At 38.9% G+C, this 21,028-nt stretch overlaps 1 protein-coding gene across 1 annotated transcript in view; it reads right to left on the reverse strand.

Annotated features, from left to right (window-relative positions):
- Nucleotides 1-542: 542 nt before the first annotated feature.
- Nucleotides 543-21,028, reverse strand: part of tnfrsf21 (tumor necrosis factor receptor superfamily, member 21) — a 43,458-nt gene continuing 22,972 nt past the window's right edge. The window contains exons 5-6 of the mRNA XM_063034855.1: nucleotides 4,583-4,790; nucleotides 543-1,946 (exon numbers count right to left, since the gene is read on the reverse strand). Of these exons, the coding sequence (XP_062890925.1) occupies nucleotides 1,717-1,946; nucleotides 4,583-4,790 (438 nt within the window). The 3' untranslated portion in view covers nucleotides 543-1,716. The remainder of the gene's footprint in view (nucleotides 1,947-4,582; nucleotides 4,791-21,028) is intronic.

The raw sequence follows: 21,028 nt of genomic DNA on the forward strand, positions 1-21,028 counted from the left end.
CATGCCACTACCACTGGCATCCATAGCAAATATTAAATCAGCCCAGCATATGGTAGCAACTCAAATGCAAAAAGAGCATGCAGACATGGTCAAGAGGTTCAGTTGTTCAGACCAAACATCAGAATGGGAAAGAAATGTGATCCAAGTGCCTTTGACCATTGTATGACTGTTGATGCCCGACACAGTGGATTTTCACACACAAGTCTCCAGAATTTACAGAGAATGGTGTGATGAACAACACATCCAGCAAGCAGTAGCTCTGTGGGCAAAATCAGCGAGAATGGCCAGACTGGTGAAAGATGGCAGAAAGGTGACTAACTCAAATAACCATATGTTACAACATTGGCCAGATAGAAAGCATGTTGACTATTTTCCTACCACCATTTAAAAATGCAAAACAAATTTAATCAAGAAAGAGGTGGTAAAAATGAAGAATAAGTGGACTGATATCCTTTCATGATCAAAAGGTCCTTCTGGGTTCGTACAGAACGTTCTGTTATCTCAAATGACAACGTGCATGAAAAATGAGTTTCAGAAAAATGTCACACAAACACACACTTTATTGTGGAAAAAAAGCAGTTTGAACTTTTATTAGGATGTACCATGTTAATAGCTTACATCAGTGATATAATCAGTGAAGTTAAATGCCTCATGATTTCAACCAGATAATAGTAATAAACACACAATTATTTGTACCCTGAATAAATTAGTATCACCCTGAACCAGTAAGACATGTTCTAAGTAGATTAAAAAAAAATACCAAAACAAGCATTTCCTTCTCCATCTTTGCTGACCATTGTGCTAAAAATAGGTTGTTTTCTTTTATCCATTTGCAGCTAGTTTTGTGATAGTATTAGTATCACTAAAGCTGCAAAAACCTCTGCAGTGTAGCACCAGTCCTGCTCGATATATAACCAGCTATATCATCCCAACTGGTGAAGCATTTCAAGATTCTCTTTTGGAAAAGTAGTTTCTCCCACAAACAGCATTCTACCAGCTATAACAATTTAATACAATAACCCAGAATCACCATGGCATCCTAGTAAGCAGTTCTTAATGTTCATTTCATTACCGTTTAAGAAACCTGCTGAAAACAAGTGTGAAAGGACACAAGTACAACAGCTTGGTTCAAGTAGTATGTTATTTGTTAAAGCCCCAAGTGTATGATTTTATGAATCTGAGCTATTTCTGCAGCCATTTCAACAGCAAAAACCAAAACTAACTAATGAAGCTGAGAAAATAAAATGAAACATGACTTTAGCATTTAAAGCAGAACAATTAGCATTCAAAGTTTAGCACATTTAGAAAATAAAAATCAAAGCAAGTTCCATAGAAGACATCACTATTCCAATCTTACTAGAGTTGCTTAAAAGTTAGTGCACAGGTACATAATAATATCCCATGTAAGTTAAATATAGCAAGATGGAATATTAAAAATTGCACACAATTTGCCTAGGAATGCCATTTCAGTTAATGAAAATTAAAAAAGCAATGAAAGGCTGACCAAATTTCTGGCTTCTGCATGCCAGGCGGATGTCATGCTTCAGTGGAAGCAAACTTCAAATTCCAGAGATCAATGTGAATGACCCAAGAACGTCACTTTGAGGAGCTCGTTGCCCCAAACAGCTTGAGCAAGTTCAAGCTTTGTTTTAGACTACTGGCACTGAATGGCCGTTATCACCAAGTATGACTAATCATGTACAATGCCACATGAGATTAGAGGAGATCAGGTAGGTGACTATAAACAGAGTCCAGGAGTTTCTGGCTGGCATCCTGACTCTTGCCTCCCACAATCTCGAAGAGCTTGTCCAGTTTGTCCTCGGCATGGCATATTTCTTCTATGACTCCAAGCTCCTCTTGGTTAAGAATGTGAAGCATGTCGTCAAAAATAGGCTGCAGGTCACAAGGATCTAAGCGTACCTGTCGTAAAATGGTATCTTTCTTCTCTGCAATTGTGAAGGAAAAAGAAATATTAATTCTATTGAAAATTTTAACAGTTCCATCCAAATATTTCCCAAATAGACATGGTATATATTGGGCATTTCTGTTGTTTTTTTTCCCCCTCATTTCCACCCAACTTGACTTCCATCGTCCTAAATGGATCAACTCAAGTGTGAATTTAAGCCCATGGAATTTCCTTTTTCTAATTTTACGGCAACAAGAAGGTATTTGAGAATGGGAAAAAGATTGCAGGCATGTAATTTTTGGCTGTCCTTAAATGTCCACTGGCTTGGCTTTCCAACTATTACCACTCCAGAGCCACGAGAATGAGCCTATCTCAGCTGTTCTAGTTTCCTGCCTAACATAGGAGAAACAGCAAATTGAAGTCCCTAAAACAAAGTACCAGGGGTGCTGCAAATCTGAATTGAAAACTAAGGGTTGGAAATATTCTGCTCATATCTATGGAAAAAAGATAGCATGAAAGAAAAAATCTCAGAATGATGACTTTTCACCACAGTCCCATGGAAATGTGAATCTTCTCTTGCCACTTAAATAGGATAGATACAAGCTTTCGAAATAACTTGGTCTCAGTTCTTTGTTGACTTATGGGGCTCATCAAAGCTCACCAGTTTCTTTTCAAACATCTGCCAAGGTTCAATTAATAAGATGTTTCACTCTATTCCTTGGCTAATTAAATGGTACATTCAGAAACTGGCATTCATGCATAAATTCTGCTGCTCAAAAACAAAAATCACAGCAAATTCCCAAAGTATAAACTACAGTCACCTTGATACCTAGCCAGACTGTATCCCCACAAATATGTTAAATTGCAGCAGAAATATTCTTAATATTCAGTAATTTTGAAGCAACTGACATATAGGTAAACGTTGGAAGAAAATGGGATAGAAATCACAGTCATTTCATTTCTTGATATCACTTATTTTTATTAATATTATTTTTTCCTTTCTTTTTTTAAATATTTGCAGAGTTTGTCTTTTGTATGCTGGGTATCCAACCCACTGGTGCAGTCTTTCATTGATGCTATTATATCAATAAAGTATGACTATGACTATTATGGTTATTGGATTTATTGAGTATGCCCCCAAGAAAATAATCTCAGACTTGTATATGGTAACATATGAACTTTGATAATAAATTTACTTTGCACTTCAGTGACAGTTTCATTTTAAGACATATGTGGTGAGGACCTACAAGCACCTGGGGGTGTACTTGAATGACAGAAATGAGTGGAGCACCATCACAGAGGCCGTATACAAGGGCCAGAGTTGCCTCTACTTCCTGAGGAGACTGAAGTGCTTTAGAGTATGCAGGCCTCTCATTCACAATGTTCTACCAGCCTGTTGTCACCAGTACAATCTTCTATGTGGTGACGTGCTGGAGCAATGGCATCAACACAGGTGATGCCAACTCGCTCAATAAACTGATACGAACGGCTGGTTCTGTTATAGGAGTCAAACTAGATACACCGGAGGCTGCGGTAGAACAAAGAACTCTCACAAAAATCCTGCCAATTCTGGATAATGTTTCTCACCCTCTGCATGCCAGCTCGGCTGAACAAAGGAGCACTTTTGTAACAGACCAAGATGACTGTGCCGCTCCAAAGAGCGTTATATAGGGTCATTCTTACCCTCGGCCATTAGGCTCTATAATGGGTTATCCTTTTGTGTTGGGCACGTGGCTAAGTGGTTAAGGTGTTCGTCTAGTGATCTGAAGGTCGCTAGTTCGAGCCTTGGCTGTGGCAGCGTGTTTGTGTCCTTGAGCAAGGCACTTAACCACACATTGCTCTAGTGTCTGTGCGAGGAGTGGCGCCCCACACAGACTTCCAATCTGCACCTTGTAAGGCATGAAAATGCCCGACGCAGGCCTCTCATGGTCTGAGTCGACATTCCCTCCCCTCCTTTTGCCAGGAAAGTGATGAGTGCCTCCTGTTAGACTGTTTGGCACAACTTATTTTTTCTTTCTACTTCTCTTTTAATATTTATATCTGTGCACTTGTAGTGCTACTGTGACACTAATTTCCGCTGGGATCAATAAAGTTATCTCTCTATTATTCACCTGCAACTTTAATTGCAAGTCAATAAAAAATAAATTGGTATTTCCAGACCGATTTGAAGATAAGATTACAATACAAAATGATTTTATTTCCTAGAGCATAGCATGGGGGGAGATCTGACAGAGGTATACAAAACTATGAGGGGTAAAAAAATGTAAGCAGGCTTTTTCCACTGAGATTGGGTGAGACTAGAACAAGAGGTCGTGAGTGAAAGATGAAAAGTGCAATGTTTACAGGCAAGGTGAGGAGGGAGCTTCACTCTGAGGGTGGTGAGAGTGTGGAGAGCAAGCAGAAGTGGTGAATGCAGGTTCTATTTCAACAGTTTGGCACATGGGGTATGGAAGCCTATGGACCTGGTGAGGTCAATGGGACTAGGCAGAATAATAATTGGGCACAGACTAGATGGGCTAAAGGGTTTTTTTCTGTACTGCACTGTCCTATGGTACTATGACTAAGTAGGCAGAAGTTAAAAAAACACCATTTCAGTACTCTTAAAACCAAATGAGAGTCATACAACTTGCGACTAAAAATTTTCAAAACCAATTAAAAACAAAATTCATTGTTTACCTTTGGAAATGAAGGAACCAGTTCTACTAAGAACTGAAGATGAAGTACTTGAAGTTGAGTCACAGCGAAGGAGGGGTTCTGATTCATCAACAAAAAAGACTTTTGTCTTATCAGCTGGAGATGGCTCAACAGTCGTGTTGGGAACAGCTGGATTTGGAGTCAGACCATTTTTACAGCTGGGAGTCAAAACAAGCTTCTCAACGTCCAGCTGGAGGGGAGGGAGGAGACAATAGTAAAATTGTTTACTGAATTAAATTGGTCAAAACAAGAACAGCTGACCAGATGTAGACAGCAAATCTACAGAGAATAAGTACTGCACATTCTTAGCAGCTACACAATATGCTGAACAACTGCTCCACAGACAGAAGTTGCAAGTTCACAAAGGCAATTACATTTTTAAAAACTTGCTTTTCAAAACTTGTATTTTGAAGGGATTTCCTTCTCTTTATGACATGACGTTATGTTCTGCCAATTCTGCTCTGGAATGAAGAGGTACAAGGTGCATCTCCAACCTCCCCATGAACGAGGTAGAAAACTTGCCTTCAATCACAGGACCAAAAGCAGTTGACAGTACCAAGAGATGGAAACTTTATTATATTGCTGGAATAATAACAAACGTAATGACTTTCAGATATTCCACAAAACCTCAACATCATTGATTGTGATAAACGTAACATTGAAGTTTTGTCTTGCAAATTTATTACAATAAGCTATTTTAGCTTATTAAAATACAATGATAAAATCTGTATTGCCTGTTGTGTGTATTTTACAATTCATACACTGATGGTGCACCAGTTATAACAATTTTAAATATGTTACCTATACAGAGACAACATCCAATTCTCATTCCTTTCATTCATGGCTCAAATATAACAATTTAAATTCATTTTTAAAAAGCACAAGGATGAACTACATTTGCATATCATCCTTGCACTTAAATATCACAGTATTCAAGAGGAAACTGAGATTTGTTTTTCCAAACAGAAAACTAGTTTTAAAAGACATTGTCTACTAAAGCTCAAAAATTTGAAAATTAGATTGATTGCTTGAGAATTTCTCCCAGTGTGATGATAAACTGTCAGATACCCAAATGATACAACACTCTTTTCCCGATTATGGCTGGCAAGGGTCCGTGGCATAAAAAAGGTTGGGAACCCCTGGTCTAAAAGCAATTCAGACAACTAAATCTATTTGTGAAAACAATTAAAACCTTAACTCAGTTTTTTTTACCACTCTTAGGGAGTGGCACACTCCAGAAACTAGAGATCAGCTTTCATTGAGTAATTAGTTAACCATTTGGTTTCTAGAATGAGATAACATTTGGGGTGGGTCTATAGATATTTTCATGATAGGGACAATTCAATTCGGAAAAACGGGTAAACTGAAACAAACAGCAATCCTTCGGAGACCCATAACTCTTTAATAACATTTGATATTCAAAAAATCAGAGTCAGTCATTCCGCCAATCAACAAGCTATCTATACCATGCCTATTTACCATCACTTGATCATTGTCTTCAAAGCTAAAGTTATGCATACCCTTATCTAGATTCTCAAGCCTTCAATTCATACATTGTGCTCCAGATTTCAACTACCCTTTGGGTGAAAAAAATTCCTCCTCAGATCTCATCCCTATGGAATTAGAGAGTTCTATGGGGGAAAGTGTCCTACAATTTACCCTAAATACATAACCTTGCCTACATCTATCAGAACCCCCACCACCCAGTCTCATCCGCTCCACAGCAAACCAACTCCCCTTAAAACTGAAATTTCCCCAACAGTATCCTAATCCCCTCTGCACCTTCCCTGGTACAAACACATCTTTGTCAGAAAAAGAATGCTTTTTACTGAAGTTGGGGTTTCATTCAAAACAAACCAAAAAAAGGGGGTCATTTATTTAGTGCACAAAAGACACTGTAGATGATAAAATGTCAATTCTCATAACAACCCTCAGAGGGATCAGAAGTGGAGAGGGTGAGCAGTTTCAAGTTCCTGGGTGTCAAGATCTCTGAGGATCTAACCTGGTCCCAACATATTGATGGAGTCATAAAGGCAGCAACACAGCAGCTATACTTTATTAGGAGTTTGAAGAGATTTAGCATGTCAACAAATACACTCAAAAACTTCTATGGATCTTCTGTGGAGAGCATTCAGACAGCGGTCTGGTATGGGGGAGGGGCTACCGCACAGGACCGAAAGAAGCTGCAGAAGGTTGTATATCTAGTCAACTCCATCTTGGGTACTAGCTTACAAAGTACCCAGGACATCTTTTGGGAGCAGTGTCGCAGAAAGGCAGCATCCATTATTAAGGACCTCCAGCACCCAGGGCATGCCCCTTTCACATTGTTACCATCAGGTAGGAGGTACAGAAGCCTGAAGGCACACACTCAACAATTCAGGAACAGCTCCTTCCCCTCTGTCATCCGATTCCTAAATGGACATTGAACTCTTGGACACTACCTCACTTTCTAAAAAAAATATACAGCATCTGTTTTTGCACGTTTTTTAAATCTATTCAATATATGTATACTGCAAATGATTTACTTATTCTTTATTTTTAATTTATTTTTTCTCTCTGCTAGATTATTTATTGCATTGAACTGCTGCTGCTAAGTTAACAAATTTCACATCATATGCCAGTCATAATAAAACTGATTCTGAAAATCTTTCATTAGAATTCCAAATGATCACCTTTGAAAACAGACCAATTAGACCAGATTAAACAATGTTAAATAGAAAAAGGACTGGAGATGCTGTTCAGTGTTTTCTCCTGATAAACAAAATCACCGGCTTTTTAAAAAAGATTTAGATCAGTAACAAAATTGTGAAGTATCAGCATATAAAAAACTTGACTCTCCTTCTACAGACCAATATATGTTACATTTGAAGTACTTTGGAAATGTAACATATCAAATGCCACTTAACTATCATAAAGCTTGATAATTACTACTGGTTGCTCATTGCAGATCATCTTAAGTGGCTTCTGTGCAGAGTCACAATTGTGTATGGCAGATAACAGAACACGTTTATTGCAACACTATCACATAACTAAATATAGTTGTGTCTCAAAAATTAACTGAGCAATGTTACATTAAATTCTTTATTTCAAAACAGAATTAATGCTTCATTTTGTTTATGCACAATGTATTTGAGAGATCATATACTGCCTTCTTTGTACTATTGGTCATTCCTGTCCAGGCCTTGTGGCGCATCGGGCGGCAATCTTGCCATTTCTTTAGCATTTGTCTTTTTTTTAAAAAAAACAAGAGGCTGAGTTGCTAACTTGATGCTCAACCCAGCATGGATGGAAAGTAAAGAGGCAGCCGGATTCGAACACGGGACCACTGGCCTCAGTCTGTTGCGGATGCCAGCTTCTTTGGAATTAAGTTCAAATAATTCCACTCCACAGCAGATTGGCATCATTTGCCCAGCCAAGCTTCAATGAAGTGGGTGAATGTCAACTTGCAAACTTAAAAGCACTGAAGACAAGTGCAGGAGGCACTGAAGGTGGCTGAACTATTTACTGGTATTTTCAAAAACTTTATAACCAAGTCAGCTAGCAAATTGTCTAACAAATTAATAAGCAAAATGTTTAAGCCAAGCAGCCAAACCAAAAAAAAACAAGCGGATTAAAGTATCAGAGAAGTGCAATGCATTTTTGTGATTGGATTAATTAATTAGTTATACAGTGAGCAGCAATACCATAGTATTAATTAGATGAACAAATCAGCTCATGGTAGCTGTATCAAAACAAATGTGACCCAGTTTATTTTCAATGTAGCACAACTCCACAACCAATAGTCTAATGGACTTTAAAATACTTTTTCCATCCTTTAAGGATATCTCCAAATTGTAAGCAACAAATTACAAGGAATCATCTAGTCAGCAAACTGCTGTTCAAAAAAAAACAACTGATTCTGGATCTAAACTTAATGCCTAGTTGATCCCCTTACAAAAGTGACATCAGGCAACATTAGTGGGTATACTTTACAAGTTGGTACAATATTTCATTTCATGAACAAAATTTTCCAATAGAACTTCAATTTCCTCAGATATTCAGATGAAAAGGAAATAACTACCAGATGTTAACAAGTTTCACGACACATGCCGGTGATAATAAATCTGATTCCGATGTTATCACAGCACTCACCAGAAGATGACAAGTCTCCCCAAGGCACAATTAGCACCGGCTGTATTAAGTTAATCAGTCAAACATGCACAAATCAGGAAAAACAGAGGGTCACCCAGGGTCACAAACGTGTTCTGTTTTCTAATAAGATAATGGCTGATCTGATTTCAACCTCAATTTGCATAGTCTAATCTACCCATGATAATCTTTCACTCTGTTTGCATCTCAACAACCTTAAATATTTAAAGATTCTGTTCCCAACAACAATAAGGAAAAGTTTCAAAGACTGCCTTCTGGGAGAAAAACTGCACCACTTTTTAAAAAAATGACCATTAGTTCCTGACTTTAAAATATATACTTACTGTAATTTAGTTTATGTACTGTAATCTACCACTGCCACAAAACAAGTTTCACGACATATACCAACGATATTAAACTTGATTCTGAAACATACTCTCCACATTCACTATGTCAAGACTGTTAGCTTTGTCCACTTCATTATTTTTTTGTAGCTCTACATTCCTATGCTAGTTGCATTTTATATAATCACCTATATACATGTAATTATTCAGTGAGTTTTGTAGAGGTTACAGTTGCCTCTTAATTTTTCTGGGAATGTCCTTGTTTGTTTGGTGGTTATTAAATTCCTTGAATCTGGCTATTTAATTTCTCAATTTATCGGTTGGAATTTCAGACCAGACCACCCTTGTTCTTCTCGTTCCTTTAGGCTCACTTCCTTTGCACTTTTCTTCACTTCTCACCATGCTTCTCTCCTCATCTTTTTGTTCTTCATCAATCATAAGTAGCAAGTTTTATGCCTCATTCTTAACTTACAAAGAACCTTTGGATCCCAAGCACCAGGATCCAACAAGAACCTGAAGGATTTGAGTTCCAACCAAGTCCCCCATGCCAAATTTCAGCTGTCAAGTCTAGATTATCCAGTCTCCCCCCACAAGACCACCCACTCAATTCAGATTAAAGAAAATACGAGTATCAAAGTCAACCTGGCATTAAACAAATCTCTAAACTTGGCTCATGGGAAGTGAACTTCACATCATTATCCTAAAGCAAATAGGAACCCATAATAGTCATTTAGAACCACTATGACACTATGCTCTACAACAGAATTCACTTAATTGACAGTGATACTATTCAATGTGGTGATACTGTATACTTATTCTCTGACAGAATTATCACTTCAGGTCTGGATTCTATAAAAGACGAATGAGAAAAAAATGTCCTCTCAAATGTGCGTCAGATCCTTAAGCCCCTACAGACCCAGTTAAATAATTCAATACAGAGACAGACTGATTTCTGGATTTTAGGGAAATCAAGGGATCTAGTGAAAGTTCAGGAAAATAGAGGAGCTGATGCAGATGATCATGAACCTAATGACTGGTTGAGCAGTTCACCCTGGCATTTCCTTTGAGCTTAATTTTATTTGCAGTGCCAACATATGCCCATCAAGTTGCCAACAGAATGCACACCAGCCAGAGACTAATATCATGCGAGGCCGAGTGGGAAAGTATGGCTGAAGGCGTTGCAGGTATTAAATGGTCCATGCTTATAATCGCCGCTAAAGCAACCATTTCAAATCACCTGCCTGAAATGATGGTCAGGGACATGTCAAGTCATGAGAAAAATAAGACAAAGGCAGTATTTTAAGACACCTTCACTAGTTTCTCATTAGCAGATATGCCATGAACACTACTAATAAAACAAAATTATTTGTATTATTTAGATTAAATTTGATAACACGTTATGTAAAAAGCTAATTTTCGTGGCATTTTCCCCCATGTATGCCTATGACAATAAATGAAATACAACTACACAAGAAACACTGAAAGATCTCAGCAAGGTGCCATGTTCCATTTCTAAATAACACCATATTCTAGCATTTAGCATGGAGATTAAACAATAGGCTTATTTTAGTTTAGTTTAAAATCTGACTGCTGGTTTTGTTCCTACTGATGTGTGTTGTCCACCTGGTGTTACCCGAGAGCAGGGAGAGGCCCTAATTATTCCAGACACAAAGCAAAGAAGAAATGGCCTTAAAAGTTGACTTTTATATACATTTTCACATATACAGGGAAATAAGAAGCCAGACACACATTAGCTAAGAAATGGCTTCCTTGTTTTCAGTACAAATTAAACTATATGGTTCCCACATCAGCAGGAAATTGAAAGCAATGCTTTTATGCAGCCACTAGTCAGCATTTAAATTGGATAATTGATCTGAGGCTTTGGAAATGTCATCTTCAATTGTAAAACCGATGGATAAAAGTTCTTACATGCAATACCACATTGTAAAAGCTCAAGCAAAATGGCTCCACTGAAAAGTCATTACTTTAACATAATCATACTACTACACCACTCAACTTCAGTGAATAGGTTTTCCTTCAGTTATTATCTTTAATTTTTGATCTGAAAGCCCTTGTTTCCACTGGCTAACAAATAAAAATGGGACTTGTACCAGCAAGTATTTCCATATTTCAGGTCTTAAGGGATGCAGGGTAAAACAGTCCCCATCTTACCCAATGGGCTGCATTTGACAATGTACAACTTTGAATGTAACAAAAATATCAGGGTTAATGGCACTGATCATTTATAAGTACATAAACTGCAGCTTGTGACAAAGACATCCATGTTTAGTGCAAAACTCCAAGATGTTTTTGCTTAAGTAGCACCACTTAGCATCAAGAAATGGGATCTCTGTCTCACCACCAAAACATATGAAACGCAAGTTATGCTATCTGCACAGTAATCATCAATTAAACCCATCCCCAAAGGTGCTCAGTTTCAGATTTTTAAAAACACCAGGGCAAGTGTATTTCTGTCAGTCAACATACTTGGCACAGAAAATACTATAAGTGTGAAGTCCAAGCATCTGAAAAGAGTTCAGTTAACTTTTTGGGCTGGGACCCTTCATCAGGACTGAAGAAAAAAAGATGAGGAGTCAGAGTTAGAAGGTGAAGGGTGAGGTAAAGAGTTGGGAAATTGGTGAAAGAGATACAGGGTTGGAGAAGGAGAAGCAACACCTTATATTTTGTCTGGGTAGCCTCCAACCTGATGGCATGAACACAGACTTCCTCAAACTTCAAGTAATGCCCCCCCTTCACTATACCCCAGTCCCTTTTCACCCTCACCTCATCTCCTTAACTGCCCATCACCTTCCACTGGTGCTTCTCCCTTTTTTCTTTCCTCCATTGCCTTCTGTTCTCTCCTATCAGACTTCCCCTTCTCCAGCCCTGTCACTCTTTCACCTATCAACTTCCCAGCTCTATTCTTCACCCCCACCCCCAGTTTAACCCATCACCTTGTGGTTCTTCCTCCACTCCTAAGTCTTACTCATCTTTATTTTTCCAGTCCTGATGAAGATCCTCAGCCCAAAACGTCAATTATACTCTTTTGCATAGATGCTGCCTGGCCTGCTGAGCTCCTCCAGCACTGTGTGTGTGGTTTGGATTTCCAGCGTCTGCAGATTTTCTCTTAAGTGTGGAGTCTAAATCAGTTTTTTTTAATGGCCTGCAGTTTTTCACAGACTAAATATTAGTTTGTTAAAGAATTCTTAACAAACTCTTAAACTTGTCCATGCAGGGACATTTAATTGATAGAAAATGCCTGTTACACCCTTTCTGTCCATAATCTATTGTCAATGTAGTAAACTGGATATAAATAGACCAAAATGTTGCTGGCAAACCATCAACTTAAAATGAGGACAGTGAGAAAGTTGAAAAGAAAGTTCTTTGAACAAACATCATAAGTATGAAAAATTTTAAGTAAGAGACCAGATTTTTCATGTCCTACAAAAGGAAGAATAAACATCTGAAGCAGGGGATGTTAAGTGTTCAATTCAGTTTAAAGTCTTGCAAATAAAGTGGCTTTATTCACCGGAGCAAGGCAGGAGACCAGAAGTTAAAATAGTCACTTAAGACTCAGGTCAGTAAGTCATAAATGGACTACCCTAGTCTAGAAATCCATTTACTACTTTTAATGGTGTAAAATAAAAGTGTCTCAAATTTTTATTCTGCTCCATAAATAGTAATCAATTATGTTCCTAGAACAATACTATAGGGTCAGTTTCAGAACAGGCTGCTTTGCTGATTTTTGCAAGATCTTAGAGGTCCATTCGTGATAGCCAGCTCTCAATGGATATTCATAAACATTACCAGCAAAACTGCCAAATACACGAACGCTGCTGCTTTCATAGAACAGGCCACAGTGGCAGAAAGGACAGAGAGTGCTTCAAAGGGGCTGAAACAGAACACAGGAGGCAGCACTCACTCAGGTGCCATTGACAGAACAGTGCCAGGAAAGACTGGAAAAGGTGTAAAATGAGAGCACAATGAAAGGCTGCACTTTGAAGAAACTCAGGTGCCCAGTGACTACTCTAGTAGGCTGAAAAAAAATATGGTCTTCCCTCCTCGTTTGACTGTGGCTGACTGCCGTTATGTAGCACTGAAAGGCAAATCATGAGATGTGGAACAATTGAGTAACAGAAGTGAATTGATCTGGGGGGTTATAAATCAAGAATAATCTTTAATTTAGCCTGCTAAAATCATTCAGTTTTGGCATGCATGCCAGTTTGCAGCTATGGTTAGAAATTTTAGTGAGGTCCGCCTTGCTGAAGCTAAACGTGTACAAGAATGCCTCCTCAGGAAAGGCCATACTAAAACAAGAGATCCAGTATACTGAGGAAGGGAAAGTCTTGGGTGAAGACTTCTCTGCCAACTCATGGTCTCTCTGGTTTCCTATGGCTGTGGCTTGTTCCCCATGACTTCAGCAAGGGGAGTGTTAAGTACAGAGAAATCCTGAAAGGTGACACTGTCTTCACATTTATGGGAAGGCCCAGCTGTAGGTACGAGCATTGTGCCCTGGTATGGGAACGGCTTGGCAGAAATCACAGACTGTACAAAAAAGTTGGCTTCAGTAGAAACATGGTCAACAAAAATGAATTAAAGCAAGCGGCAACAGTCAAAGTAAACAAGAAAAGGAATATGAGGAGAAGACAGGAGATGGGGGCTGAGAAGAAAAATGAATCAGCTATGAGGAAATGGCAGAACAGATTCGATGGGCCAAATGGCCTAATTTTGTTCGTTTATCTTGTGGTTTAATGTCAATTTAAAGACCAAAGGGGCTGCAAAAAAACAAATACTGACCATTGCTGTTGTTGATGCTTTTTGGTATTTTAAAGTAGGACAGAAAAGTTTGTAGTGCCAACAAAAATCACACTGAACTGCCACATATTGAATTTCCTGCTGAGAATTAGGAGGGTTGAAAATGGGCGCATTATTGTACTTGTTAAACAAACAGCACCAGTTTATTCTTGGTGGTCATAAGCACACAAGCCTCTTTCATGTTTCGAAATTCATGAGCTGGCTACCAGCTAGCAAGTTATTGACATATCTGGAGGCTCACTATTGAATAACCCCTTTACATGTTCATTATTACTTTTATCAAGGCAATATTTAAGACCATGAAACATACGGCCTAATTCTGCTTCTTCGGCCTATCGAATCTGCTGTGCCTTGCCATCATGGCCCTGATTTATTATCCCTCTCGACCCCAGTTTCCTGCCTTCTTCCCATAAACTTTGATGCCCGTATGAATCAGGCAGCTATCAACATCCACTTTAAATATACCCAATAACTTGGCCTCCGCTGCTCTGTGACAATTCAGATTCACCACACTCTGGCTAAAGAAATATCTCATCTGTCCTAAAGGGACGTCCTTGGATTCTGAGGTCATGCCTTATATTCACATCATTCTTTTCAATAAATGACCAAATTCAAAAGGATCAGTTATACAAAAAAAAGCCTCCTATTCCTTCAATGCAAAGACTCAAGGCTCTTGTGACGTACAGCACCACAAGCACCTGCGGCACACATGTTGTTCTTATTATGAGATAAACCAGTACATATTTAATCAAAAGCCTGTCAAGTCATGCATACGTATATTAATATTCAAAATACTCTCCAGGGACTCTTCCTGGAAAATGTGCAAAACACCCAAGGCTGCCTGAGATACCTCAGCTTCAAGATTAATCACCTCAACAGCAGAGATTATAAACATTTTCCTACATGCCTATTCAGAAAAATAATTATTATGGAAACTGGGCATCCATCCCAATGACACTGTTTACCTACTATAGAAACAGCTCTGATTATATTTATTCACCACGTTCCTGTACATGTTGATATTTCTTCTGTCCAGTTATCCTGTGCATGGAAACTGGAAGTCTTTAGCATCCCTTCAGCCTTCAATTAGCAGAAATGGTATTCCTCTAGTTATGCTGTGACCAGGATACTTCAAAGCAAGACCCACATAATTCCTTTTAATATAAAAGCCAAGATGGGAAAACTTACATTCAAACAGTTCATGCTGCAAAGAAATAAAGCTTACGGCAAGAGGTCAAAGCAAAGAGCCTTCAGGTAAATTGACTCAGTCATGATTTCCCAGTTATTTATGTGAAAGCCATTTATACAGACCCAATCTATCACTGTAGGAATTCATAAGGTTCAACTGCACCTTTAGAATTGTTAACAAATAGCTCTTATTTTGGAGAGTTTGTAATCAGAGTTCAGCTTCATTTGCAGCCCTTCATGACATGGACAACATCCATGTCACAATACCCACACCCAAGGATACTTCTACATATTTAAGGCACTGAGGGGTCAATTGGATACGAGGAACAACTTGGTGTTGCATTCAGATAATCAACAACGATTACGATGAATGGCAGAGCTGACTTGAAGGAGTGTTCATCTACTCCTGCTCCTATTTTCTATGTTTTAAGTACCTTGAAATGACAAGATAATTACTGTTGCTGTGAATGGCACGACTATCAATTTCTCATTTTCACCTTAAAACACAAGTCGGAGGAAATCAGATACAAATGATCACTATTAGGTGACAAAGACCTTTTTGAAATGCGTTGTTGAAATACATTTTTGTCTTTGGCACCTGCACTCATCCTTTACCTGGAATTTAGGGGAAAAACATTAAATACATTTAAAAAATAGCTTCTCATTCAATAGAAGTGCTACAGAAGTGCACTAGTCGGTTTTGCTTCCTGGCTGTGAACTGATCCTACATGAGGAGTGCATCAGCTTCACAAATAATTAATGAAATGTTTTAAAACTGAAGTCCAATAAAACTTCACAAACTCAAATCTTTTTGACAGACTTCATTTACCCAGAAAATAAATTTTAAGTATTAATGTAAAGAAATTTGAACATGTACCTTGAAAATAAGACACAAGGTGATACTCCCGATGCAACTGTCACAATTACCCCCGAGAGGCATTCAAAATGTTGACATGGTGACATTGGCTGGATTGGTTTTGAAGAAAATGTTTTAGATTAACTGGAACTCGATCGATTAAAAACCTTGTATGTATTTGCTCAGCACACAAATGCAAAGGCAAACTAGTAACATTTATCACTGTCAACCATCAGGTTGCAGAAACCATTTGGGGTGAATGTGACTGATGTTGACACCACATTGCAAGAATGTTGTTGAGCTGCCGAGTGATTATCATAGTTCAAGCAAAAGTCAAACGCAGCAAGCAAAATGTCTGGATAGGCGATATTCAAAACAAGTTTCCACAGCTCTGGGAGAAAGCAAATTTGCTTTTAATTGCATCTTTTCATTGCTGGTTGGAGGAATATTGTACTTATCCTATTTAACACTGAAATAGTTTTATTTTTCATATCATACCTATAACCTGTTAAAACATTAATATTGACTGCATGTTAGAATTAGTACAGTTGACCAAAATAAACTTTAGCAGCTAATGGAGACCTTAGAAGTGATAAACAGAAGTCACAAAGTGGGTCACAAGCAGGAAAAGGTTGAGAACTACTGGTAAGCGCCTCTATTTAAAAAAAAAACATGTCTCCCCTCAGCCTCCAAAGGTCAGGGGAGAACAACCCAAGTTTGTTCAACCTTTCCTTGCCGTTCACCTCTATTCTTGAACTAAAATGACACCAAGGAAAACAGTCCTTGGCAGGGCTGTTCCAAGTGATTGCCCTGGGCATCAAAGCACTAGTTGAGTAAATAAGGGATTAAAAACCAAGTGCAACAGAGAAACCTTTCAACAGGACAAAGCCAGATCACGCACAGGTGTCTAAAAAGTCAAGCGTCTCAGTCCTGAATCCACACAAATAAATTAATTCGTCCTTGACTGATGGAGCACCGCAGAAACACATTGAACACATTGTTCAGACATGGACTGATAAGCAACAAGCGAATTACACAACCATCTCACCACAAGCATGTCAACAAGTTACTGATATTCAATTTCAATACCATTGATGAGCCTTGCCATAAAAATCCTGGGGGGGTGGGGGAAGGACTCAAAGGGCATGCTCCACACTTCTTCATGTGCCTTGCACGTTACACGCTTGGGCGATCATGGCTCTCCACATTGAACGATCCCTTGCAGCGTCAATGATATCTCGCACACTTAGACCTGTTAGTTCTTTCACAGTGTCCATATATTTTCTTCTTTGCCTTCCTCTGCCGCGTTTCCCAGGCATACAGCCTTGTAATGTAAGGCATTCTATTTCTCCCTTTCTGATGACATGGCCCAGGAATTTAAGTTTCCTCTCATTTAATGTTCTCATGAAAGATCTTTTTGTATGGGCACGTTGGAGTACTGTCTCATTTGTTACCCCATCTCTATATGATATTTTCAGCATTCTTCTAAAAAAACACATTTCTGTTGCTTCTAAGGTTCTTTGGAGTTCTCCACACTGTAATCACTAAATAAATAAGTATATGATATCAGATTTTGCTACTTCAGTTCCCCATGACCTATTGCTTTCACACTGTCACCACTCGCTGCACTCAGAGCTACAGCTCACTGTGCTTTTAATTACGCATACACAATTTGAGCCTCTGGGGGTTTTTGGATGGTGCCAGGTTTATAGTCTTCAATATCAGGCCCATCTCAATAATCAGGACCTCAACCACGTAGTTGGTGCCATTAAGTTAACTAATATTCCTCAGGTGTCTCAGTCCACTTCCAAATTATCATTTGGCTTTCTTTCACTTATAGTTACTCAAGGTGAAATCAGCTCTGAACATATTCCAAATCATAACTGAATAATTGTAGGTGGTTTGCTGTGCAACCAGGATTATATGCTCATTCCAAAGAGGATCAAGAAGGATCTCATGAAAATATTGGAAAATTCTTCAGAATTTCCACTTCTAACCACTGATGTTCTTGGCTTCAAAGAATTTATCCAACTATTCCAGAATAAACATAGCACAACTAAAAAATAAATAAATCAGATATGAAGGCCAAAGGGGTTCAGAGGATAAAACAGCACATTCAATTGGCACCCTATCCACCACACAGCACAATCACAACTCAACAACCAGTCATCCAACACAGAAACAGATCAGGCATTTTATTGTTTAGAGTCAATCAAGATAAAACTTGAGTTCAGTTGGCAAAATACAAGCAGTTTCAAAGCAAAAGTACGTTTGTGCACGATCAGATGTTAAAATTTATTTTTATATTAACAGGATGATTAAAAGTGAAGTCATTTTGCATTCTTTTGGTAAAGTTAAAAATCCGTTTGAACAGGTCAGAATTAATTTTGAAGATACACATTGTTCTATATCTAGTATTTAACCCCAGTTTAAAATAAGTCAGTACAGAATTGGATACCAGGTTAATGGATCCCATATCATTCTATTGGCACACTAAAAACTAAATCTAAACTCAGACTTTACTGTAAATATCTGAGACAGGTTGAAATGCAGTTCTGTTTTCAATACTTCCGATATTGAATTAGCCCACGTTCAATAGCAGCAAGATCGGGGCCACATTTCGGACAAGTTTAAGAAAGTTAACATTCCTCACACATTACAATCCATCTCTAACAAGAGAATCCAACTTTGCATGGCACACCATGGCAGTAATGTCACCACATCCTAGCATGAAACCCAAACAAGCCTTATTATTCCAATCACAGTCTATTAACTCATTTTCGAGATCACGACGTACTGACAAGTTCAGTATTTATTGCTCATCCCTAATTGCTTGAGATGACGCTCAAACACCCGACAATGCTGTTGGGTCAGGGATCTAGTGGTGGTGGGTGACCAGTGATATTTCAAGCAAATCACCTTTAATTTAATTCCACAGATTCACCGTCCTCTGGCTAAAGAAATTCCACATTTGTTCTAAAGGGACATCCTTCCATTCTGAGGCTCATCCCGGACAAATTCAGTCTGACTAGGTAAAACCAGGGCTGTAAACAAAGTTATCTTGTCCATGAATGAATTAGAAACATTGGAGGGTGAGAACGCAAGCAAAAAGAACCTAGACAACAGAATGTAGGATCTGTAAAAACAAGAGGATGAAAAGCCCAGTAGCACAGTCTAGGTATGTCCTCATATCCCCAGAGGGAAAAATGGAAGGGTGAAAAAAGCTGAACTAAACTAACAGATACAGCATGACCTACTGGGTATTTCCAACTTTCATGTTTACATTTTAGGTAGAGTTTGCATTTTTTATTTTGACTTCCCAGAGGCTGTCACTGCCTGATACTTCCATGGTCTACAATTACTCGCTTATCAGCCTATGCTCACGAGTTTAGGAAAATGATTGGGCTTCTTATTTAAATATTTAGATTAAGATCAGAATTATTTTCCATGTAGATAGTGAACCTTTGGAGCACTGTCTCAGAGGTCTGTGGAGTCTCAGCAATGAAGTGCATTCAAGGCAAAGGTTCCAAAGGTACATTTAATGTCAGAAAAATGTATAGAACATACATACTGAAATTCTTTTTCAGACTCAAGATATTTGACTACAAAGGGAATCAGTGGATGTGGCTTGGTACTGGCTGAGTAAAAGATTACTTCATTCAACAGTGGAGCAGATGCAAAAGGACAAATGGTCTATTCCTGAGAGTATTTCTTAGCAAAAGCACTAACTTCTTGTAAACAACACACATAAAAGTTGCTGGTGAACGCAGCAGGCCAGGCAGCATCTCTAGGAAGAGGTACAGTTGACGTCCTGCTGCGTTCACCAGCAACTTTTATGTGTGTTGCTTGAAATTCCAGCATCTGCAGATTTCCCCGTGTTTGCGTTAACTTCTTGTAAAACCCATTTTCTCCCTAATTACTGCTATCGTTAGAAAACGAAACATCAAAATCTGTCTTTTACTTTAGCCATACTCATAAATGACAGGTTCACATTTCATTCCAAGTTTGCATTGTTCCTTCTTGTGAGTGGTACATTCTTTCACTCACCATCCTTCTTTATACTCAAAACAGAAATGAAAGGGAGGTACATAGTGGCTTTAGCATTCCCCTCCCCAACTCCTGCGTGGAATAGCAAGTTTGATGTGTGGAAAAATGTGTCCAGTTCTGGCTGGGCCATGTATAGACTGTCTGTGGACATGATAAGAAGATGACGACAACAACATCCTTTCCCTCAATGTCAACAAAAGCTAATCATCAACTTCAGAAAGTGGGGCAATGTACATGCTCCTGTTTATATCAAGAGCACTGAGGGTTGAGGGTTTCAAGTTTTTTGGCCCAACGCCAATAGCCTGTCCTGGTCCAACTACTTGGATGCCATGGCCAAGAAAGCTCACCGGCATCTCTACTTCCTCAAGAATTACTGCCCGTAACACCACTGACATTTAGGGCAGCAATGAAGGTCCTCTATCTTTGGAGGTATGGAGGTATTCAGGGCTTCCTTCATCATGTCAGTAGCCTCCTCTCGGTTCTCAATATCATCAGACATGCAAGTCCCAGGCGGAGTTTCAGGAACACCATCACGCTCAGGTGGAGGAGGATTCTTCACTGCCGTTTCCATAGCAATTTTGTTTTACCAGTCAGGGTTGTCAGCTCCGATATGAGCCCCCAAACCTGGAGAGCCGGTGGACCACCCTTAGTCTGTCCTAACCCTTTGACCTCTGCCATGATGACCCTACCAACAGACAAAGCATAGAGCACCAATTGCAGCCAACATAGCTCTCTGGATCACTGAGGCATGTAAGCTTCCAAGATTGCAGTCCTCTTGGAGGTACTTTCTCAAAATGCTAAAGAAATTTAAACACATCTCCTTTGAGCTTCTACTTTTTTTAAAAATCAATACACCATAGAAAACATCTATCTGGATGCATCATGACTTGGTATGGCAACTGCTCTGCCTGGGACAGCAAGTTGTGGACTTTGCACAACATATCACGGAAACCAGCCACCCCCTCCACTGTCTACACCAGGGGTTCCCAAAGGGCCCCTAGATTAATGGTAGGGATCAATCGCATAAAAATGGTTGGAAACCCTGGTCTA

The sequence above is a fragment of the Mobula hypostoma genome, chromosome 2, assembly GCF_963921235.1.
Source record: "Mobula hypostoma chromosome 2, sMobHyp1.1, whole genome shotgun sequence".
In the NCBI taxonomy this organism is placed as follows: Eukaryota; Metazoa; Chordata; class Chondrichthyes; order Myliobatiformes; family Myliobatidae; genus Mobula; species Mobula hypostoma.